This window comes from Telopea speciosissima, chromosome 2 (assembly GCF_018873765.1).
Source record: "Telopea speciosissima isolate NSW1024214 ecotype Mountain lineage chromosome 2, Tspe_v1, whole genome shotgun sequence".
NCBI lineage: Eukaryota > Viridiplantae > Streptophyta > Magnoliopsida > Proteales > Proteaceae > Telopea > Telopea speciosissima.
In genome coordinates this window covers 67,264,682-67,290,153 of record NC_057917.1, presented here as the reverse complement: position 1 = coordinate 67,290,153, position 25,472 = coordinate 67,264,682, and the positions used below count along the sequence as shown (strand labels likewise).

Below are 25,472 nucleotides of genomic sequence, written 5' to 3'. Positions count from 1 at the left end.
ATTGGACTCCAATGTCTCACCCCTATTTTGTAAGCTACTGCAAGTGAGCTGGGCTTTGTTGGAGGAATTGATAAAGTTTTTAAACAAGTAAAACCCAAGCCTGAGCGTGGCTCAAATGGGCAAACACGGATCCTGTGCATCCGGGCAGCTGGGCTGCATGTACAGCGCCAGACTCAAGGCGGTGCACTTTGACCACCTTAACCCTGCCCAAATGTCTTGCCCGAGCAGGGGTAAGGCGGTCAAAGCGTGCCACCTTGAATCCGGTGCTGCACATGCAGCCCGGCTGCCCGGATACACAGGATCTTTTTCACAAATGGGCTGAGCTTTGGTTGAGGAATATCTTCTTTCCTTCTGGACTTCTCTTCATAGTAGAAATCCATCTTTTTTATTATCAAATGAAAGTATAACATATTCACAATCAACAAGCAGGCAAGTTTTCCCTTTACATATATTATGAGCTTATGTAGCAGAGAATACATGTGGTTAGCAAAGCTTCATACCACGTCGGTGCAAATTTTTCCATATAAACATTAAAAAAAAAAAAAAGATATAGAAGATGAACAGAACCATAATTCCTATCAAGAGCTCAGATCTCATGAACATGAAGTCAAAGAATCAATAAGTGAAAGCCTTCGCCTCTTGTTTGGAAGTGTAGTAATTCCCGGTGAGAATTCTGAGGAGGCAGAAGAAGCCCTGTCAAGGACATTCCTCAAGGCCTGGTGCACAGAACTTGCAAGGAAGTGCCGTAGTTCAGCAGTGTCAGCAGTCCCTTCTATGCAACTTGTCATTACCAAGACATTCTTCACTCTCCCTCCCAAGGTTGAGATCTCTGCGCTCATAGTCTTCAAATGGAGAGCCTCAAGTGCTTGTCTTAGATCAGAGAGAAGCTCCGGACGATAATCACAACACAGAGTTGCTTGGATACAAAAAGGGTGTCCTGATGATGATCCATCCTCATGAGTTTCAACTCTCACCTCATCGACGTCCATTGGTATGACAAAACCTTTACTTGCTTCAATTGCATTTCGCTTCAGCTCCTTAACATTACTAATCACCTCTGCTAGCAATGTAGCCTTGTCTGTCTGAGCACAAAATCCACAAAATAGCAGCTTCATTTTAACGAGCTAATAACAAACTCTAAGGTTTTCAACAGTAACAAATGGTTTCTAATAACAAATTCTAAGGTTTTCAACTACCATTTTGATTTATAGAAGAAGAACATTTGGTTAATACTCCAATATTCCATTAGAGTAACAAAACTTTAGCTTGTCAATCTTGTTCCTACTGCATATATTTGTGTTTTTTCCATCTTTTTGTAAAATTAAAGATTCGAATCCCAATTATTAGCCATTAGAATGACTAGTTTTGCCATCAATATAATTGTAGCTCTTAAATGGCATTTCATTTAATAATTTCTTCAATTTAAAGAATAAAAGTTCATAAGATTCCTATTCTGCATCATTGGTATCCAAAATATGGATAAAGAAATAAAGCTAAAGAGAAATCAGAACCTCTATCTTTGTATTCAAACTTTTTGTTGAATTTGCTTTCCCAAATCCCAAAAAACTCTCCAGTCATTACAGAGGGCAAGAGACAGAGTAGGATTAAACCAGAGAGTGTAATTAACGCAAGCTCTGTCACCAACCGTTTGTATGTGCAGCAGTTTATCAACCTCAGTAACTCATGCTCACTCCCCATGGTGGTAAAAGAACAAACACAAAAAAAAAAAAAGCAAAAGCATTTAAAGGAAAAGCGAAAAGGAATGGAAATGATTCTAACAAAACACGAATATACGAGCAATATATAGATTTAATCCGAGGAAATTTGACTTTCAATGAAAGAAACTTGATTCAAAAGAACAAAGATCAGTAATAATAGCATTAAGTTCCAAAGATGAATTAAACAATTAACTGGAAGTAGCAACCCAATTCATAGAAAATCGGGAAAGGTAAAAGAGCAAATGAAAATAAGGAACCAAACCTTTTCTGTACAGGGGACAAGCTTCCGAAGCGTAGCGAGATGAGAATTAATCCTCTCCCTACGCCTTCTTTCGGCCTCGCTATGGCTCTTCAAGGCCGCAAGAGCCTTGGCTTCAGGTATCGTCTTCTGCCCTAATCTCGTTGGAGCCTTAACAAGCTCCCCCTTCTCACTGTCCAGAACCAACGAAGACGACCCACCTCGACCCATTAGGGTTCGCAACCCACCAGTATGTTGTGACTGTGAAAACCTATCGAACAATCTTGGAAAATCAGTAGAATAAGCATCGCGTGAATTCCAGGAGAAAGAACCCGCCATATATTTCAAGCTGATCAACAACCCAGTAATCTAAGAAACCCAAAGAAGAACAAACACAGAACCAGGTGGACGATTCGTAGGAATGGGCCAAAAGAACAACCTTCGACGATGCAACACCTCTTCTTTACCTCCACTAAGTCCCCATGTTGTGCTTCTTCTCATACTTTCCATTACGCACAAAAAGAAACACAATAATAGATTGGGACTAAAATCAATAGGAAAATGTCCACATTTTCTTCTTTATCGTGTTGAACTCGAACATTTCGATCTTGACTTTGATAGCTTTCTTGACCACTTGCAGAAAACTTAAACCCACTCAAATCCTAGAAGTTACCAAAAAAAGGCAGAGATTTGAGATCAAGAAGTGGAGAAGAACGGTAGGAGAGATGTTTGTTTTTTGGTCAGAGTGGAAGCAGCAAAGCAAAGAAAGAAGCAAAGAAGCACTGAAGCCCCCTACAAACAGACGAAAACCACTAATCAATATTTGCATAATGGATGGGGATGGGGATGGGGATGGGGATGGGGTTCCGCCATATATAGATGAGACAAAGCCTTTTTGTTTACATTATTTAATTTTGATTTACTTTAGCTGACGTAAGTTAGTACGTGCACCACTCTTTAAAGATTATAATACTTACCCCTAAATAATACAAATCAGCAAGTCTAAAAAAGTTGTTCGAAATAATGTTATGATTTTTTTTCTTCTTTTTCTTAAAAGAATATTCAGCTTCTGTGGTCCAGATTCCATATCAGCATGTCCTGTGTTTTCCAAGAGTGATGTAGCATTTCTAACAGTTTCATGTCTTTGCATTTGGCAACTTGCATTAAAAAAAAAAAAAAAGTATCCACAGTTCAAGGGCTGTGTTTGGTGTGCATTTCAGGTTGATTTCGTATTTTTAGCCGATAAAAACTGTAGTCATTCGATTTGTTTTGATGAATAAAATTTAAGACAAATTCAAGATTCAAAGAAAAAAAAGAAGGTGAATTCTAGTTTCAATGTGGATGAACATTACAAATGAGAAGCACTACGTTTGATCAATCTAATTCTACTTCAAGGGTTTGGAACTTTCCTTTCTAGATGGATCATGGAGGTGCAACAGCCTGGAAAGGCATGGGTTGCAGTGGCCGAAAATGGAGTGGGGTTGTAGCAGCCGGTTGCGAAGGTGTAGTTGGAAGTGGATCGTAGGTGATGCAGGGCAGCGACAACAAATAATTGAGTTACCACCTGATGCAGTTCAAAAATAAACTAAAAAATATAAAAGAATTGGGAGAGGGTTTCTTATACTGCTTGAGTGCAGTTTCATCTAAGAGTCATAAGATGTCAGCATGAGATATATAAGGCAAGGGAGAGATCCGTTGAAATATAACCGTTAAAACATAGCTATTGAAAATATAACCGTTGAAAATTAATGACTATTACATTGCCATCATTCCTGCCTCATTTGAGAGTCATAAGATGTCGGCATGAGAGATTCCATTACATACTACTAGCAAAACAAATGCTTCCTTCACTCACAGATATTTGCGAAGCAGGCTAGGGACAAGGCAATTTAGCCCCCCAAAAAAAAAATTATGGATGACAGTATTTTATCTTTGTTAATCTTGATAAAAAAAAAAAACCATTATTTGATCATAATTAACCATCTTCCAATTCATCCCAAAAAGAAAGATAAAATTAGGTTTCTTGTTCACTTTTTGTATGCATCTATTGATATTTTTTTTTTTTTTCTTTTTGATAGAATCTATTGAAAGTTAGGTGAGAAGCAATTGTAGCCTTCTAAGTTCTAATTATGGACATGAAATAAGAAACTATGAAAACTTATCAGCAGGGACATACACTATTTGCTCAAAATATTATAAATTTCTCTCTCTCTCTCTCTCTCTCTCTCTCTCTCTCTTCTCTTGCAATCAAAGTGCTTTTGCATCAATGACCTAAATTCTATTGACTTTCTTTGGTTGAGATATACATAATTGTCCATATCTTTCTGATAACTAGCTCTGAAATAACAAGCAAAAAAATTAAATATATTCTTAAACTAATTTTTTGTATCTAATGATATATATCCAAAAAAAGCGTCATTTATATGTTGGAGTTTTCAATCATGTTATATATGTGATTAAGAAATGTTCTTTGTTCTTACTATTTTGGATGGGTATATATTCACATTAATTAATTTTAAAATAAACAGGAGGGGTGGTACTTCTAGTCTTTTTAATTTATGTGAATGGAATGAAATTATAATCAAGTATATACCAAACATCAGAATAATTTTAACCGACTATTCAAACTGAGTCCAACAATGACATTTTTAGCAACTTTTAATTGGTTCTATAATATTTGATTCCAGTAGCAAGGAGAAGAAAGCTAGAAAATCACACAATCTTGTAGCTAGAATCCAGCTTGATCAACAGATAAAACCCACCAAAATATCAAGTATACATCCCACCCATTCATTAATTTGTGTGAGAAACATTACAATTCCGTTCTATTGGGTTTGGTGACTTTTATCTAGACCGGTTAAAGGTTTAGTTTAATGGTCCAGATGAGATAATGAAGAGGGTGGAGAGTTTGTTGTTATTGGGTCATGTTGGGTCTAAACCCTTGTGTGCAAATACCATATGAGTTGTGATAATCCAATTGAAGAGTGAAGATGTGAGGATCCAAATAAGGGTCTAAGAGGTACAACATGAGTACAATGTGTGTACAAAGATTAAGTGAAGATTGGATCTGAGATGAGAAAAGGGTGTCCATAGGGGCTTGGGTTTGATTGTCAAATCACAAGGGTTGTATTGTTTCTTCTCTTTATTTGTAATGAAAATTGGATCTCACTCTCTGGACGTAGGTTGTTTTTTTAAACTATGTAAATCTTTTGTCAACTCGTGTGTATGTGTTTGTTTTGATTTAATGTTCTCGTTGATACTGCACATACATGTTTGTGTGCCAAACACAATTTTGTGAATGTATGTAGCCTTGTGTATCACACATGATTTCGTGCATTACTCACATAAAAATAACCCCCCCCCAACAAGTTCTTCGTCTTTTGTTATGTGCCTAATGGGACTCAATCTAATGTAGGGCTTTAGATTGAGGTTAAAGGGCATGATTTAACGTATTTCATCAACTCTGGAGTTTTTGACGTATCAATCAAGTACCTAACATTTGGTATCAGAGTCAGTCATCACGTCACAGTTTTGAGTCACGAAAAGGACTACATAGGAGAAGAGCTCCCTAAAGTGGAGTAAAAACCGTCAAGAAAGGAGTCAAAGGACTACCTGTTACCCAGTAAAAACCTACCACCAAAGTGAGAGCTATCTGGAGTGAGAATCATCGAGGACGACAATTGTGGAAGCGTGATGGTTTATTATGTGACTAATGGGACCTAATCTATATGCACAAGATTGGACAAGCCTAATATCAGATAAATTAAAAGGCTTGATTTAACATGATCCATCAACTCTGAAGCTTTTGACCCTAAAATCTTTTAAATAGTCATTAACAACAGAAAAATATATATATCTTCTCAGCTCACATGGTTGGGACTTTGGATGATGAGTTATCCCATTAACAATGAATTTTCCGCTTTTCCGCACCAAGACCAACTTTCTCTTTCACTATGAATATGTGATGGGAAAAATAGACAAAGAAAGCTTTGTTTTACGCAATTCCCACTTATTTAAAGACTTTCGTAGGTGGTTCCTTGTCATCATCTACCAATGAAATGGGTTCTCATTTTCTCAAAGGACGCCAAACCCTTTTGAAGAAAAACATAAATTTTATTTTTAAGTCTTATTTCGAATTGGAGAAAGTGAGAGATGGTGATGTATGAACAGCCTAACTTGGACAAAGCCTTTGGGTTTATTACTAAATAAAACTTCTTAATGCAGCTTCTCTTTAAAGGGATTAGCTGAATCTAGACAACCACTTATAGCACTGGACCATTAAAAAATCTTATTTTCCCCCCTTAATGATGGATGAACTAATTAACATTGGGAGTAAGGATTCTCTGGTTTGTTTTAATTAATGAGAAGAGTTTACACTGGTTTATGATTATTAAATCTTGACATTGGATTCAAGGGAAATTAAAGAGAAGGAAAGTGAAATTATAAATTTAAAAAAAAAAAAAGAAAATTTGTAATCATTATCAAAATGATTATATTATTAACTTTAAATCATTTCATATTTGATTAAAAATCACTTTACTTTACATCTAAATCATTTGAATTTGACAAGTAAAATAAAAAGTGTATCTAAAAAGCATCATTAATAAATATGAAAAAAAATTTAAGTAGTTTATACAATCATATTGGATAATGATTACCTAAGTTTCTTTTCAAGTTTGAAATTTTTTTACTTCTCTTCCATTTAATTCTTTTTAATTTTCCTTGCAATCAAACAGAGTGCTAATAAGGGAACTTGCTGTCACCAAAGTTGTAACTTACTTTTAATTAACCCATCTCTTATTTACTAGAGTTATTTAATGTTGTTTTATTTTTCATTTATTGTAGTATATAATGTAAGGATAAGAAAATTTCCAAAAAGTTGAAAGTTATTTAATATATAGCATTTATATGAAATGACAAGATTTACCCTCATTAAAAAAAAAATATATTATCTTAAAAGACAAAAAAAATAAAGTTGCAACTTCTTAGTTCCCTTTGACGTCTAAGTACTAATATGGCTGAACAAACATTAACATGCTTATGCATCTCTTTGTTATTAAATTAACTTCCATATCTTTCTTTCGGGAGAGGATTTCCTCTTTCGCCCAAGTACTAATTCGGGTAAAATGGAGGGTCCCCATTACGATTAATAGAATAGAGAAGATTCGAGGATAGAAAAAGTGGGTGGGGTCCATGATTCTGTGTCTTGACAATGAAAAAATCTACACATAGATGGCACCATTTTCTTTTGCCCTTTTCTTATAGATGGCACCCCAAAAAATAAAAAATTAGATAATTGCACACAGTAATAAATGAACTTCATATGGTCCCTTTTCAAAATCTAGAGCTAAAAGTTGACTTAATTTTAAATAACAAAAATTAGTGAAAGTAAAGATAAGGTTAAAATAAGTAGATTGACTTATAAAACTTCCAACTTGGATCTATATATTGTGTTTATCTAAGCCGTATGAGTTTATCTATTTTTACAAGATATTATAGAATAATATTACTTATTAGAATATTGTTCCTATTGAAAAATAAAGCCTTGGGGTAGGAGGGGAAGGAAGTTTCCCAGCACCAACAATGAAAGAAGCCCTTTTGTCATTATCGGCTACAACTGTCATGTGGCAATTTGGTCGATTTTCAAACTCCATATACGAGCCCACATCATCCTCCAATTATATGTTAATTTTCAATCTAATTAAAGTTCGCCACATTCTTGTTTTTTTTTCGACCATTCAAAATCTCTTTAAGAAATTGATTTTTTAGAAGAATTTTTTTACAATTTCTTAAAGAGATTTTGAAAAAAAAAAAAGAAACCATGTTCATGATTAATCATGCGGTTGAGATGGATCTCTAAATTTGACATGTGATTTATCCAGAAAACACAAACCATAGAGGACGGTTCACCCATCATCTTAGGGTTCACAAACCCCTCCTAGGGTTTTGGTATGTTTCAAAATATCCCTCCCAATATTCATTCTCACACTTTCACACCCCTCGGTGAATGGGATTCCATTCACTGTGAGTGGAGGGAAACTTAATCCTTTTTTTATGGGGAAAGAGCGTTGCCTGATAACGTGGATTTGGCACCCAGACACATGAGCACATGAAATTACCACCCCGCCGTGACCCCGTGAAATAAAAATCTCATCCATGGTGTGCACTCTCATTGGCCCCCGTACTGGTGCAAATGCCATGCAACCACGCAGCGATCTATTGTCCTTTCTTAAATTTATAAATTTGGGAAAGGATAATCTTTTTAAGAAGTGAAAGAAACATTAATATTTAGACTAAGTCTTTCTTCACCCATAGTGAACCAAGATTATATTCACCCACCATCTTTGTTGTTGTTGGAAAGGACTCATTGGACACTCAAGGGTAGCTCTGGAACTTCATCCAGTAGGGGCCATGATTATGACCATCTATTGACAGGGAATCTCTTCAAAATTGGTGAAGAGATACTTTCTCCTTACGATTTTGTAAGAATTAATAGATAATGATTAGAATCGAGTTTTCTATCACCTAAAATCTCTCCAGACATTGATTCTAGAATTTGGATGAGACACCAAGAGTAGTGTCAAGGGCATTTCTAACATTCGTTAAATAGGGGGAGTAATTATGAGATTGCAACAATGGGCTTCTCTTCACCCACAGTAAAGAATAAATTTCTCCTAATTATTAAAAAAAAAAAAAAAAAAATCCCAGTGCTTGAGGCTCCTACTACTGCAGGGTCTGGGAGGGACAAATATACACAGCCTTACCCCTTGCTTCGCAAGAGAGGTTGTTTCCAAGTTATGAACCCGCAACCACCAAGTTACAATAGCACAACTTAAATTATTGCGCCAAAGCTCACCCACTAACTTTCTCCAAATTATAATAGAAAAAAAAAAAATCATAAGAATGAGTCTCTTTTTTGGCTAAGCTCTATTCCTACCACTGCCCTTCAATTGAACAACCCTGAAACCTTTGAACAAAAAGAATACATCATGTATTGACCAAATGTCCAATTTTGGGATCTTATCCAATTGTATGGTTCACTTGATATTGTATATTTTTCCTTGTATTTTTAGGTACCTAGAATTATTCATTAACATAGTTTCTCCGATCAACCGGTACATCTCCATAAATAGTTAGACGAGCACTTATTTTCTATCATGTGGCAAATCAAATAGGGTTGAAATTTTGTGGACAAATAGAACCAAATGTCCTTTGCTCACATAACTAGTTTCAGTTCAAAGTTCAAACAAAGTTTGACAAGTGAGAAAACAAAGCATTGGAAAATCAACAAAGATCTAATAGTGGTTGGAACACCAGCAGGCATGCATGGAGATTCACAAGAATACATGCTAATACATGGGAGGTTATTTGATTGCATTTGTGGCGAAAATTTTACATGTGGCTAGTCTAGACCATTCCCTAGGTATCCAACTACTAAAATGACTAAATCACCCTTCCACCTGGTATAATTAGGTGTGCCACCTCACCCACTTTTTTGTTGATACGCCTACTCAAAGAAACATTGTCTTTTTTAGGGAAAAAAATGCTGCTTTTGTGTGGCTCCTGCTAGCACGAGGTCAATGGGAGCCCTTGCACAAGCATCTAACAGGGATGGGCTTACGGGACGAGGTGGTTTCATCTTCTCTGTGTCTGGGCATAGGGGCCACACGAACTAGCAGTGATCCCCACCTTTTTGTAGTATTTTTTAGGGAAAGAGAATGCTACCTGGTGCGTGCAGTGCGCGGCCCTTGTGCCCAGACACAGGGTCATGCAAAATGACCGCAGCACCCTGGGAATTTCCACCTTTCCATGAGGGCACTATGGTCATTTCATGTGATTCTGTGTTTGGGCACAGGGGTCGCACACTACACGTACCCACGTAGCGTTCTTTCTCCCTATTTTTTATTACTTCAAAACGACACTTGGCAAAGTTAAATTTGAACTCTAAAGTCTAAACTTGCTGCAAAAATTTATTAAACATTATTGAATGACGAATTTAATAAATCATTTTATTACTGCAAAAATGTATTAACCTTGCTGTGAGGCTGTGATTGTGATCAAGCAAATATCCAAACTAAAAGTAGTAATAATTAGGAAAAGAGATCGCTACCTGGTTGTGTGCGATGGCATCCTCGGGGATTTCTGCCTTTCCATAGAGACACGGCAGTCATTTCTCATGATTTTATGTCATGGCGTTCTTTTTTCTTGATAATTAATAAATAGAAAAATTTCAGGCTGAACTGGCGGCTCCAGGACGGAAAATTATCACGTCAAGTACTTGACGCGGTCAAGTGCCCATCGTGTGGCTGGGCACCGCCCATGTGCGTACAGTGGGCCCCACCATGCACACATGAGCGGTGCCCGGCCGCACGATGCACACTTGACCGCATCAAGTACTTGACGCGATAACGATCCCTCCATGACTCAATAACTGAAAAAGTGAAAATAACATGAATCGATTTGGGAAGTCGCATTCAACCATCAAAGTATGCAAACCACGCTTAGGTACAACCAAGCATTAGAAATTGCAACCAAAATTTAAAACCTCAATTGGATATGGGATCAGCTTCCATTTATTTCGATTTAAATTGGACCAAAATTTATCGTAATAGAGTGAAACCTAGAAATGAAAACTGGGAAGAAAAGGCAAATATTTCAACAATTATATAATCTTTTTAGAGTTTTTTGTTTGAAAGACTTGTATAAGCTTAAGTCCCTTACCAAAAAAAAAAAATTATAAGCTTATTCATGGGTAAATTACCGATCATCCCCTGATTTTTTAAAAAATTCAAATTACCTCCTCTACAGTAACGGTATTAGTCTGCTGTTAGTTATTAGTGTGAAAGAACTATTTTACCTTTGTACTAAAATATTAAAATTAAATTTACAATACTACTTTTTCTTCATCTTCAACCTAAAATAACCCACCCCTTTTCTGCGACTCCGTTGGCGCCACCGCCGCTGCCACTCAGAAAGAGTAGTTTAAACCCCAAGGAGAAGAGAATCAGAAGAGATCCCAAACCGCAAAACCAGTTTTCCGACACTGAAAAGCAATTTTCTTTGTGAAAACAAAGATTCGAGAAACTAGGGAAGGATCTGAATTTTAGAGACTTTCAAATTTGTTTCTGCTCTGGTTTTTTCTCGGGAATACGAGAGATGTTAAAGGCTTAAAGCAGACGAAGAAAGAACATTGTTGCAAAGCAACGTTGTGGGACATAGGCACAGTCAGCTTCCTCTCCAATGCTCCCAATCTCCATCTCCTCTTTCTCTAACCTTTTTTTTCAACTCCATTTTTCATTATTAATGGAACCAACGGTTTTCAAACAAAAGATTTTGACCGATTCATTCCCATCTAAAGGAATCATTTCTTTTAAACAAATGAGATCATGAGATGCCCTAAGTCGAGATTGAATTACATATTTATCTGTTTGGTATCCAAAATAGGGGATCAAAATCGATCGGATAACGAAGGTAAAATAGAAATCTCATGACCCCAGTCACCCAAGAACCAATAAAAAGATCTCATGGCCCCTTTACTTCAAAACATTAATGACTTCAATTATTGTCCGGTAAAATAAATAAATTTCACCTGAAAACCCATCCGTAGCTGTTCTCTGTTCCCAGGTCCTAATGATCTCAAAGTAGCTCTGAAGCAATCAAACAGATGATTCAGATCCGGGTACCAAATTTAGATACTGCTACTGATAATCATAAAGATCGTCGATCCGAACACGGCAGCCAATATGGTTGCCGAAAGGCTATGCAAGGGTAAAGAAGAAGATGCCGTCGGGATAGACCCAAATACAATAAATTTTCCACTTGCCTCCGCCAAGTTCGCCGTTGAGAAATCCCTTGGCGTCGCTTCCTCACCCTATTGCTCGTCTTCTTTGCAAAGGCGAGAAATAAATGAAAACAAAAAGGACCCATTTTCTTCAAACTACACAGGATATATAACTGGGCAAAAATGATTTTCATGTTCAAAGTCACAGTAGAGGAAAAAGAAAAACAACAAAAACCACAGAGAGCTAAAATAGATCATAGAAATCAAAACTTGAAGTTCCAAAAAGAAAAAAGAAAAACTATATAAAAAACCCATAAACTGATACGGGTAACGAAACCTCCGTCAAGAAATAACCCAGAAAACTATATATCCTCCGTCGTCAGCTTCTTCCACTCTGATAGCTCGTCTTTCCCCTCTCTCTCTCTCTAACCTTACCGGCGGCGGAAACCGACGATGACCAACGGGCTTTGTGAGGAAGAGGATCGAATTAGGGTTTTAGTTGCAGGTCATAAAGCCTTCCCAGATCGAGTTGCAGGTGTGAGGAAAAAGATGAATTTAGGGTTTTCAGTTGCAAGGGTAAAATCGTAAATCAATACTGGTCAAGGGTAATTTAAGAATTTAAATTTGTTTAATTAGCTGACATCATCACTTAACATCATAAAACTAACATTAGAGACTAATGTCAGGGGATGATCCGAGTTTTGATTGAAAATTAGGGGTGATCGGTAATTTACCCTTTATTCATTTACCCCAAAAAGAAAAAAAAATTCTATTTTATTCAAAAAAACACAGTAGATAAGGGAAAAAGAATTAGCAATCAAAAACTTTCGCCCAGTCCCTTATCCATTAACTCCCATTTCATCTCTCTTGGGCTTCAGCGTCAAGTCTTTAGTGTCGATGGAGTTGAAAACTCTTACAAGTTACATCCAAGCCAGAAGTTTGGTGATCCAAAACCACCAGAGCCCTATTCCACGAGCTTTTCTGGCAAAAGCACTGAGCCAGGATCTAAACATATCTTGTCCAAAACCAACCTTTTTCACTCTCGTTCTCAGCCACCATGAATGTGAAGACTCAAGACCACAACAGAAGTAGTAGCCGGAGGATGTAATAAACAAAGAACCCATCGAACTAATTCATTTCAGAAAGCAGAGTAAACCTGGTGACTGCTCAAACTTGGAAGTCTCCACTTATCTAATACCCATAATAACAATTCATATTTTACAGTACTATATAACCCAACACGCTGCAGATATAAACTCACTCTGGCACAATGTATAATTGTATATAGAAACACAAAACGGACACAAACTCTATGGGTGCATGAAAACCATAGCCTTTGCAAGTTCTAATGCCTTCTTACGTCCCATAAACTTCTCCACAATAGCCAATGCAAACTCCATGGAAGTTCCCGGACCTCTGCTAGTGATAAGATAGCCATCAACAACGACCCTGTTCTCAACTTCACTCTGATCAGAAAGTTTGTTGCACATGGGTGGATAAGCTGTGGCCTTCTTACCCTGTAAAATAAACCAACATATTGTCAATTGACAAGTTCTACACACAGATAACTAAAAGAGACTCAATGTAGTAATGACATAGCTCATACCTTGAGTAAACCATGAGGCTCCAGTACTAAAGCTGGAGATGCACATATGGCACCATATGGTTTATTTGATTCCATCTGCTTCTTTAGTAGGTTTACCAGTTTCTCTGAACTAGCAAATGCTTGGGCACCACCAAGCCCACCCTGCAAGGGCTCAAAATTAGTTCAGAATGAATTATTCAGTGGATCAGTTTTAAATAGTTCAAATTGTGACCCAACTTACTGGCAGAACAATCAAGTCATATGACAACTTTGCAGCATCTTCAAGGAGCATATCTGCCACTAGTTTCACTTTTCGGGAAGCCAGAATATCTATTTTATCTTCAACAGAGGCAACCACCACTTTTGCACTCGCTCGCCGCAGAATATCAATAATCATGACAGTTTCCATCTCCTCCGTGCCATTAGCAATTGGCACAAGGATCTGAAGATGAGAAAACAAGAAACAGAACATCAAGTTTGTAGGTAATAACATTGATCTGAAAAGGTGAAATCATCAATCGTCCTGCTCTTCCTCGAGACACAAGGGAGATAATGAGCATCTAAACAACTAGGCAAAGCTGATACACAAAAGAAGACTGTAGGAAGAAGAAGAAGAAAATACAGCATCGAAGTAAAAGATGCGTAAGCAGCAGCTAAACAACTATGCTAAGTTGATGCAACTCTCTTTTATCCATTCTTCTTTCCAACAATACTTTTGCCACCAAAACAGTGTGCGGGAACATAGAGAAGAACAATGAATGGGAGCATGTTGAGTCATTCCCCTACAATAGTCAATACGGGCAAATATGCAATGGACAAGCAAAATAAAGTGGGATAAAAACTGTGGCAAGATATCTGAATGAAAAAGATATAGCATAAAAAAGGATATCTAAAAATATTATGATCATCCAAATCTGACCTGAGGAGCATTGTCAAATTTCCACTCCACTGGATTCAGCTCTGTTATCTTATATTCATCCCCATGATTGGATCGCATAACCTGGAAAGAAACCAACTGTTATGTACAGTCAAAAATTGAAAAAAACCAAGAAACTGCAAACAAACAGAGAAAGTTGAGTTCACTTTTCTTCTTTTCCCATTTTGGAAGCAAGAGAATCTTTATCAAGACAAGGAATATACAAGGATCAGGCACCAATACTAGAAGCACAAACAAACAATAGAAACTGCTGGCCACCCTGTAGAAAAAGAGAGGGGGGGGGGGGCATCATTGCTGACAACAATTGTCCAATCAAAATACACAGGTCTTTCTCAAGAGGAAGAATTGGAAATGTAGTGAAGAATGAGGCAGAATTCAAACTCCTAATAGACAACAAAAAAGACAGATGATGTTTTGCCCTATTTCCTGAGAGGAACCCCTTGCTTTGCAAAACATCTGCACTCTCATCGACAGTTTTAGGCTTCCAGTGGAATAAACAATTTGATCAAGAAGCAAGGAGTCGAGTGTGCCTAACGAGATGGGAAAATTTCCATGTCCCACTGAAGGATCTCCAATACATATACATTTGCATTACCCTGCCACGATCAGATCCTATATTGATCATGTACTTCAGCATTCAAAACATGGTGCTGTGAAAATAATTCAGCGCTAATGAATTAACTAGTCCAATGGGGCCCAATTAAGCCCCAAAAAGTCCTGCACCATAAAATCTAATAACTACATCACTCAAAGGGCCTGGGTTCCTCAACAGGTATCAATCAAAATTCAGTTTGACCCCATCATGAAAGGGCTGCCAAACAGGAATACTACCGTTAAGCAGGAATGTAGAGTTGAGTCGATGACAGTTTTTCATTTCCTCCTTTTTATTTCTTTTCTCAATGAATTGGCCAATGAAAGCTTATCAAGTATTCTTATTGTTGTCACTCCCCTTAATTTGCCCTTGTCTATTCAGTTCCTACTTTTGCCCTCCCAACATGAAATTCACAATTCCTTGAAAAGCCCTTTACTGTCATAGCCCTTATCCAAAACCTATATTAGTATAAGATTTGAGGAAATGAGCCTTTACACACAACAGCCATTCATAATGGTTGAACCCCCCCCCCCCCCCACAAACAAAAAAAAATGACAATTGGATAGTTCCTGAGGCAACCAAACAAGAACCTTTTGTATTGGAAAGGGAAAATGTTCACAAATAAAACCAGAAATATGTCGGTCAAGCTGAGCCGCATATAAACCAAAATAGGATGGCTAAGCCTGTCTTGATAGAGCTTCTCACAAAGGAGCAGTCTCCTATAGATGAAGATTTCCTATTCCCAAAAGAAGACATAAAATATGAAACTGATGAAGCTTCTAAGATTATAAAGTTACAAATGGCAGTTAAATAAGAGTCCAAGAGAAAAACAGTTTTGAAAAAGAGAAACAAGGGGCCTACATGAAGAAAATGAAGAAATGCATCTTGCAGAACTCATCAACCATACTTAAGTTTACAAACAACAGTAAGGAACTGATCCCCAAAACCTTTAAGTAGAATGAGATAGTCTAAAACTCTAAGGAGAAAGAAGTAGAAAGAGAAACTGAACTAAACTCCACCTATAGAAGCAATAAGAAAATTTAAAATCATTATCTTGAGAAAACATCTATAACCAGGGACACGACACATCTCTTGTTGACACCGGCGACAGCATGAGTTTCTTCACAGGGACAGGGGAAAGTCAAGAGCCTGGCTTCATCGTCAAGGAGGAGAAACCATTTTCAGAGTGAAACATGGATGATAAATGAATTTTCCTAGATTGTTCTGATTCAGATTGGAACATGGGTGTTTGTGACCAACTTTGGGTGGTAGACATAGAAGGTAACATGTACAAACTGCAGAGCAGTTCTGCATAAGGTTTCAGGTTTCGACCCTGGCTGAAACCGAAACTTAAAACCATGGTTCTGAGGAAGGTAAATACAGGAAAACTTGAGGCTTGCACTATGTCGGAGAACATCATTATTTTATTATTTTATATCTATAAAAGGCAACCAAGAAGATATAAGTAGAATGTTCACTGGGAAAGAAAAACTTCTATCATAGGCTCTCTCAATAGAAGAGGGACCACATTTTACAAGTAGAATGTCCATTGGGAAAGAAAAGACCTATCTTAATAGCCAGATGCCAAGCTTCTATCATAGAAATTATAAAAGAAGCCCTCTCAATAGAAGACAGAACGTAGTCTAAGATTTTCAAAGAAATTGGACTACAACTTCAAGAAGGTTGTCTCTCCTGACCTTCAAATGTATAACTGAAATTCTGAGGGCTGTTTTGTTAACTTGATCTGGAATAGGAGCATCCGTTGACAAAAGGATGACCCTAATATGTTCATCTCGTGGTTATTGAGATCGATTCAAATGATAGGGAGTCATGTTGACCAATTTTCCAAATACTATTATAAACCAGATAGGGTTTATAATCTGAGATTTCAATTTGGCTCTTGACCAAGGTTCTAAATCTTGGTTTCGAGGCCAGTTTCAACACTAGCCAAAACCTAGATTTCCCAGGTTCCAACCGAAACCTGGTATTTTTCTGAGCCAAACTCGAAATCCCATGGGCTGGTTGAAACTGATTGAAACCACCAAAACTGGTTGAAACTCGGTATTTTTCTGTTGAAACTGGGCTGGTCGAAACTCGGTATTCTTGGTCAAAATCACCGAAATATGCGCAATATGGTCAAAACCTGGTACGATCCAGGATCGACCTCACATTTCGTCTCGGGAAGTGTTGAAACCGATATCTCTCAGTCGAAACTGCAAGTTTCAACGGAGATTTAGTTCCATGCTATTGACTCTATTTCTGGCACTACACCTACGAAAGAGATCTGTTTTCTAACTTAACCGATTTCTGGACCTGATTGGAATCAAATCCGATTTTGGAATTAAATCTCCCATTGGTTTACATGCTATGATCTGCAAATGAATCTTACCCCCAAAAAAATTTGATCTGAAAATGAATTCAGACTGGTTTCTAGATCCAAAGTTGCTTTTGATTCTAAGACAGACCGACTTATCCAAATTTTGATCTAATCTCAGACCATTTTCCAAATCTGAATTTCTTATGACATTCAAACCCTAGAATCAAGTTTTATACACAGTCAACTCTCCCTAAGTTCAGGAAATCAGCTCTTTGAATTCTCCCAATCAATTTCGTATAGTTTGGGCCCAACAACAGCACACAGATTGGGTTTCTTTGATCCTTTCCTGCATCAGGTTTTACAAAGTTGGATGAGAATTCTAAGAGCTGGAATAGGCGCTACTATTTGTGAAGAGAGTTAAAACAACAACAGCGGCAACAGCATAGCTTTATCCCAACTAAATAGGGTCGGCTACATGGATCCTTGCTCTCCAATCAGCTCTATTTGAAGTCATACAAGATAAAGAGGCCTAAGCTATGCATGTCCTTCTTCACTTCTCCGAAGGCTATTTTAGGCCTGCCCCCTAGCTCTTTTAGTTCCTTCAATCTGAATCAGATCACTACTCCGTGCTGGAGCATCCAAGGCCCATATTGAACATGGTCATGCCCTCCCAAACGACTCTCCCTTAGCTTATCATGTATTGGAGCCACTCCCAACTCAGCCACAATATGGTCATTCCTTTATCCTCCCTAGTTTGCCACACATCCATCTCAACATCCTCATCTCCGCTACACTTGGTTTATCCATATGACGCTTCTTAACTACCCAACATTCCATACTATACATCATAGCCAGTCGTATGACAGTCCTAAAAACATTTTGCCGATCACAAAGCACTCTGGATGCACGTCTCCACTTCATCCATCCTATTTTAATTCTCTGAGAAACATAATCCTCTAACTCACCTTCTTTATTTACGATTTAGCCCGGATATCTAAAATAATCACTCATGAAAAGAGAGAATGAAACACAAAAAATTCCTATTGACAGGGATTTGATGGCTGTTGAAGAAACAGTCGTTAAAAATCTGGTCGTGCAGGTGGAATTGGCTGGCTGTTATAGAGGGGGGCAGGGAAGAACAAGGGATGAATAAAACATGTGCTCAGCCCTACACCAGGACTGCTTTCCCTGATAATTTGAATAAAATGTGTGTCAAAGTGCTTTAATTTCTGTCGGTTTGTTTTAAGTCATGAATGCATTATGCACTTTATGTAGAAGCCAAGAGTCTGAATGTGACAAACAAACATCCAAACCCCTTGTCTTCAAGTTAAAAGCCTGGTCGTGCAGGTTATAATTGGCTGCTGTAATAGAAGGGTTGGGGAAGGGAGAAAGCGAAGCACAAGGGATGAATAAAATCTGGCCTCAGCCCTACACAAGAACTGACAAATCTAATGATTTCCTAGATAGTTTAAATAAACTCTGTCAGAGTGCTTTTAATTTCTGTCGGTTTGTTTTCAGTCATGAATGCATTATGCAATTCATGTAGAAGTCAAAGAGTCTGGCAATGTGACGAGCAAAAATCCACACCCCTTGGCTTCTTCAACCCTTCTGTCTTGGTTTTCCTACTGGACCTCTACAGATAATGGATGGCAGAGAAAAGAAAGCAAACAAATCCATAGAGAAGGTAAAAGGATCGGCATCCCATTCGGTGGATACCCAATATGGTTCATCAATAATCAGAACCTTCATAGAATTGCTTCAGGTATACTTCCAGCTGGGAAAATAATACTCACAGCTAAAGCTTTTCCAGGAACACTAACTACATCATATCCCAAGTTTGATTGAAGTAAACCCCATAACTTTATTGATGTGTCAAAATCCCAAGCTCATCACAGAACAACACTACTTGTCAAATCATATGCACAAAATGAGATTGGATTCCTTCCCCTCCCCCCTTCTTGTAACAAATTGTATTGAAGAAGATTGGGAGGTACAAAGTACACAACACCACCACCAACCCAAAAGGTCTAGGAGCACTCAAAATGGATTACACAACTGACCTTCTTGACAGAAGAACTGCCTCAACCAGAGGCAACAAAACTCTGCAGTTTGCAACTACAAAAAATGCTACCACAATCAACAATAGATGGTCCGGTAGCCATGGATGTTAATGGCCAAGACAAAGAATTCCGAAATTGTTGCGAGTGGACATAATTTTCCTATGGAAGAAGTTATCACCAGAGGTTCCATTTGTCTTGACGTAAAATGCCCAGAGATAAAATAAAGTAAAAATATATTTTACTTCCCAAAACATATTTTAGAGTTTTGGGGCATGAAATAGTTGGACCTGCTATAGAACTGCACATCCCATATGTTTACCATCTGTGAGATAATGAAAGTAAGATAATTTCTATTCTTTATTTTATATCCAGCCATTTTACATCAAAACAAACAGAGCCTGAAATAGAGCATAAAAAAGGGCGTACCCAGTGCACGAGGCTCCCGCCACTGCGGGGTCTAGGGAGGGTCATAATGTACGCAGCCTTATCCCTGCTTTTGCAAAGAGGCTGTTTCCAGAATAAGAGCATAAATGGCTTTCATTGCTGAAGGTAACAGAACTAGGCTCTCCCTGACCTACCTTCTACGTTTCTTCCCAATAAATGCAAAGTTTCATTAAAGATAAGATTTCATTGCAAGACAACCACTGAAGTTCAATTAAACATGGAGGTCACCTGAGCTCTTTCATTGTCACCTTTATAAACATATATACAGCACAAAAACAAAAGTGAGCAGAAGAAACAAAAGAAACTCAAAAGTAGCACCAATTGGTAACAACAGAAGATAAATTCGATTGAAGTTGCTCAGAGTATTATAATGATGGATAGTATATGCATTGGTAAGAAGAAATCAAATGGTGCCAAGATGGTCCGAGACAAGGGAAGGCCGACGATGTCCTGGGATGATGGGTAAAGATAAGGGGGGAATTGTGAAACTGGTTTCATGTAGCCATTTCCATTTAGTTGGGATCGGGCTTTCTCAAGTTGAGTTAGTAATCTCACTGAATTGTTCCCTCCTGGAAAATTTACTAACGGAAGACAACAATGACATTATATCTGAGACAACAAATATGTGACATCCAGCAAGTGCAAACGAATTGCACCTAGCAACAGTTAATCAAGATGACCGCTTGCTGTTCCCCAACAGCCAGAACCCAGCGGCTAAAGCCTAATATATTCGCAATTTTAACCGATCTCATATTCACAAAACCAAAAAGAAGAGCAATTTTATATGCTGCATTGTCCTCGGAAACTGAAATAACTATATGTATGAACGTCTTGAACGAGCATACATTTGAGCACCTAACAAGAATCACCCATCAAGTTCGTAACCCGTTGTATATTGCTCGTGACTTCTCAAGATTGTAAGAAGTAAATGCCCATAAACTTTTAAGCAGATACATTTCCAGAAAGAATATAATTAACGAAATATAAAAGATGACCTACGTACCATTGCACCGGCAACTTCATCAGCTTTTTCTTTCCCATACAATTGCTCAACCAGCACCAGGGAAAACTCTATAGTTGTGCCAGGGCCACGACTGGTCACAGCTTGACCATCCTTCTGGACTCTCGATTCAACTACATTAGCAGTCGATGCTAATATCTCCATGAATGAAGGATGGCAAGTCGCCTGCCAAAAGCCAAAAGTAACAGTAATCACTAAAATCATCAAGATAGTGATAACAATCAGAACATAACAAAAAATGATGAACGGAAAATCAACATTGTGTGACTGATTCGTCAACCAAGGTCTTACTTTTACACCCTTCAGCAAACCCCAAGAACCAAGTGCAACAGCAGGGGCGGCACAAATCGCAGCATAAAGTCGTCCATCGTCCACGTGCTTTTTGGTCAGCCCTTCTAGAATTGTACAATCTCGAAGATGAGCAGCACCAGGCATTCCTCCCTGGAATGTCAAACACTGTCAAACCCTAATCCCCTAAAAAAAGATTGAATTCCAAAAAAAGGGAACAGTGTGACGACGAAGAATGACATGAAACAAATAGCAAGAGATATTACAGGAAGAGAGATGAGATCGTAATCTTCTCCAGCACAATCAGAAAGAGGAGCATCGGCGACTAGTTTCACTCCATGGCAAGCATCAACTCGTAGCTCCTTTTCGACGGACGCTACGGTGACATCAGCTCCACCTCTTCGCAGGACATCGATCATGATCACCGCCTCCATCGGTTCCGTACCATCTGCAACTGGAACCAGCACCTAATCCACGAGGATCCATAGTTTTCTGATGGTTAAACAAAACAACCAAGAGAAATTAATTGGTTCAGCTAAAGAACACAAATGAAATTACCTTCCGCGCAGTAGACGTCATCGTTGTTACAGAGAAGCTTTTCCGAGACGTAGAGAAAGCAGGAAACGTGAGTGGAGCTGTTGTTCGCGAGAATGTTATAAAAGGGGAGAGGTGCAAGCGAGGAGAGAGAGGCGTCAGGTGGCGCAAAGCCATTACTCGTGGCTCTTGCTGAAGTAAGCATCTCCAAAACTCGAGCCGCTACAGTTTGGTTCGATATAGCTTCCCCTGAAATTTTGATAAGGGGTCCTGGTTTATTTGGTTCTGCACGTTTGCAGATATCTCTTTAAGTGTTTTTTGCTTTTTGTTTTTTTTGGTAAAATCTGGCCAGGCTCGGTAGACTGTTTGTGAGTGGATTTTTGGATTTTGAATAAGACTAGACCAGCCCAATATGGTTCGAACCGAAACCTAACTGCACATAGGCCGGGCCGAGTTATCCTGCATTATGAATATGAAGTATGATCACTGCTGGTAGCCAATGTGGCATTGTGGCTTGACTCTTGAGTTGGCGGAGTCTCTCTCTCAAATCTATCGTTTCTTCTACACATTCGTCTCCACTCCTTATTAATGGAAAATAGTTAGGATCCATTGAAAAATTGGATAATCCACTCGTCAGAGAAACCTTTCGCATCAGAACACCTCTTTTTCATTGAGGGAGCGGGGATTCGACTTCCTCCTGGGGTAGGGTACTATAAAAATAATTGATTCTTCTTAGGTCGATACTCTCAGTCAATGAAGAAAGACTATAAAATCGTTGGATATGTATATCTATCCTGAGTCAAATCCAGTTCGGCCTAATAATTCCCCGATCCATCATGATGATGATATACATATCTCAATGGATTGAAAATTTTTCTACTGTGTGTACATCCCCATATGATGTGAAATTCTCAAATCAAATTTTGTTGTTCAGCATCTTGGACTATATATTGCTAGAGTTATATGCACATTCTATTGTTAAGTACTTGTACTCCTGAAGTGGATTTGCATCACACATTCAACGGGAAGGGATTGTTTTATGTTGCACATCTGGCAGCTCTCTCCCTCTCTCTCCATTTTTATCTCCCTATTTGTCAAGTTGCGAATTGCTGAGCTTAAGGCAAGTTCTTCCAAGTTGAGAGATCAACGGAGACTATATACCTAAGAACCAAACCTTCTCTTTCACCTAACACATTCTTCTTACTTTAACTATATGTAAAAAAACTAACAAAAATGCTCGATTGCAAGCCAAAACAATAAAAATTTATTTCCATCAAGATCTTACTTCTTTTTTTTTTCTAATGAAAAACCAAGGAAATAGGATTTATAGCTAAGTGACCATACAAAATTAGAAACATCATCATATACTAAATATCTTCACCTTTCTACCCTAACTCGCTAAGATAAATAACAAGTGAACCCAACAATGGAATTGTCACACTTCTTAAGAATAAAGTTTTCAAACTTAGTACAATACCATTGACTCTAAATCAGACCTTTAAAACACTCCCATTGTCAACTTCCTTAGGTTGGATAACCTTACGTTTCTGGTGTTTTTGTGCTATTTGTGCTCCCAACATACAAAAACACTAAAAAAACCATTTGATAAACTTGTTTTGTTTCATGTATTTTTTGTATCATAAATCAAAACTTTTGGTCATTTATGTGAAGTGTAACAAATTTGTAGAAACAATTTTTACTTGTTTTTTCTATCATTTTTTGTACCAGTTGAAAAATTGTTACGCAATAAAAAAAGGAAAACACCCATCTCTTAAGGGTGTTACCATTTGGGATTTGGACTCTTTACTCGAACTAGAGAAGTAGTGCTCGAAAATGGCGGAAGATGAGGAAGCCATGAGGCTGGAGTTCCACTTTGAATGGGAGATCTGTTCGCCTGCGATGGAGGTTTGAATCTGCAATGGTGGAGTTCTCTGAAACCAGGTATGTTTTCTTCTTCCTTTTGTTTCGATTCTCTGGTTCTCTTCTCTACTTGATTTTTTTTTTGTTTGCTGCTTCTGTTTCTCTGTTCTCGCTTTCTCTTTTCCTTTTTTTTCTTTCTAAGTTCTGGCGGAAACCAAGAAGGGGTCTTAGGTTGGGGTTTTGGTAGGGAATCGAAAAAGATGGGATTGGGTTTGTCACTGGGAATAGCAAGGGTGGGATGGGTCACTGGACTTGACGGAAGGATGGGCTTGGGTTTTAGTGGAGTTGAAGGACAGGGAAAGGGGTAGACTTTCAGCGGGAAATGGGAGAGAGGGTTGTTGTGGGAAGGAGGCAGAAATGAATAATTTATTTGTTTCATTGCTGATATCGATAGAACAATGGTGGTGATAGAGAACAGGGAAAGGGAAAGGGGTTGTTGCTGCTGTTGTTCGGTCACAATTGTAGAGAAAAGAAATTAGGAAAGAAAAGGAGGAAGAAGTAGAACAGAATGGAGAAAAGATCACCCAAGTTTATCAAATACCATTTTACAACGCATAAATATGTTTCTGTAACAAAAAACACCAAAAAACATCTTTAGTGAAAAAACGGAACAGAAACATGCGTAAGGTTATCAAACGGTACCTTAAGTCTTATGAATAAACTTAATCAACTTCTCATAATTCATCCAAGCTTCTATTGAATGGTGTCCTAGTTGCAAACCTGATTCGATCCCTAGAAGAAGTCCCTTGGCCTCTGCGCCAATGTCACTTCCTGTAACATCATTATCGAAACACACATAAATAAATTGGTTTTTGGTACAGTATAAAAGCAACCCCAACCAGTTTCATTAGTTGAGAAGTCAAAGCTACCATAAAAAATAATCATAAGAGCATTCAAGGTAGGCATGTCATCAAAGTTGGACGGATTTTCTTGAAGAGTTTGAAGTTCAACATGGCAAGTTTTGTCACAAATATAGCAATGTCGCACTAAAATAACTACCACCATCCTAATAATGATTTAGGTTAGTGTTTGAAAGAAGGATTTGGCTGATCGACACATTTTGTAAATGTCTTATTTTGTTGTAAAGTGTTTATTTTGGGTGAAAGTGCCATTTTATTCTATTCCACCATTTTAAATAAAAGGTAGTGGTAAAATTAGAATGTGGTTTGATGTGGTTACTTTTAGCCCAATTTGGACTTTAACTCAACTCGGAAGTATTAGTGTGATTTTTTAGGTAAAACTAATGACAAAATTGGAATGTGGTTTGATGTGATTTCGCAATCAATCTTCATCAATTTATTACATTAGTATACAAAATAAATTACAACTGATAATTAATACATCACATTAGTAGTCTAAATAAATTGTAACTAATTAAAACAAAACAAAAATGGAATAATCACTAGAACACCACCTCTTCCATCATCACTACACCATCATGATCTATAACCTCTACCACTTCCCCCGTTGCCTCCATTCCTACTATCTTGCCTCTACCATCTCCTTCATGTTCCTCAAACCTTTGCCTCCACTCCGTCATCTTCCTCCTCCTCCTCCTCCTCCTCCTCCTCCATTGCCATTGCCACCACCTCTGCAACAAGTAACATCCGCCACTTATTTACCACACTATTTGGAATGAGAAACTAAAAATGGGTATGCATTGTTTGACACCCTTTAAAGTGTCATGTAGATTTTTTTCCTTTACAAATTGTTTGAAATATGAGATGCGGTCCAAGACATGTGTAGATGCTCAGAATGTTTGACAATTCTTCAGATCTCGCCAATGTTGCAACACTCTTATACCCAGTAATCACATTTTTGATCAACGACAAGGAGCCACTACTACAATGGCCGTTACTACAATGACTTCCAAATCCCGTCCAAAACTCTTGCCAAACGATGCGGTATGGTATGGTATGCTCAACAAAAGCATTAAAAAAAAAAAATCACATTTCAAGAATGACAATTTGAGATCCAAAATCTTAATTAAAAAAAATAGTGCTATACTTTAGAACGAGATTTCTCAATCTACTCTTT

At 37.9% G+C, this 25,472-nt stretch overlaps 2 protein-coding genes across 2 annotated transcripts; both read right to left on the bottom strand.

The window, feature by feature from the left end:
* Positions 1-371: 371 nt before the first annotated feature.
* On the bottom strand, positions 372-20,511 carry LOC122651904 (transcription factor bHLH30-like). Its single transcript, XM_043845470.1, has 4 exons — positions 20,501-20,511; positions 13,555-13,558; positions 1,981-2,581; positions 372-1,082 (listed from the first exon to the last, which is right to left on the bottom strand). Exons 3-4 carry the CDS (start codon positions 2,293-2,295, stop codon positions 594-596), a joined length of 804 nt encoding a protein of 267 aa, XP_043701405.1. The 5' UTR covers positions 2,296-2,581; positions 13,555-13,558; positions 20,501-20,511; the 3' UTR covers positions 372-593.
* LOC122651901 (protein DJ-1 homolog B) lies at positions 12,969-21,710 on the bottom strand. The gene is made up of 8 exons (XM_043845465.1): positions 21,540-21,710; positions 21,248-21,448; positions 20,985-21,134; positions 20,676-20,858; positions 14,242-14,322; positions 13,564-13,764; positions 13,344-13,484; positions 12,969-13,254 (listed from the first exon to the last, which is right to left on the bottom strand). Exons 1-8 carry the CDS (start codon positions 21,690-21,692, stop codon positions 13,048-13,050), a joined length of 1,317 nt encoding a protein of 438 aa, XP_043701400.1. The 5' UTR covers positions 21,693-21,710; the 3' UTR covers positions 12,969-13,047.
* Positions 21,711-25,472: the final 3,762 nt, after the last annotated feature.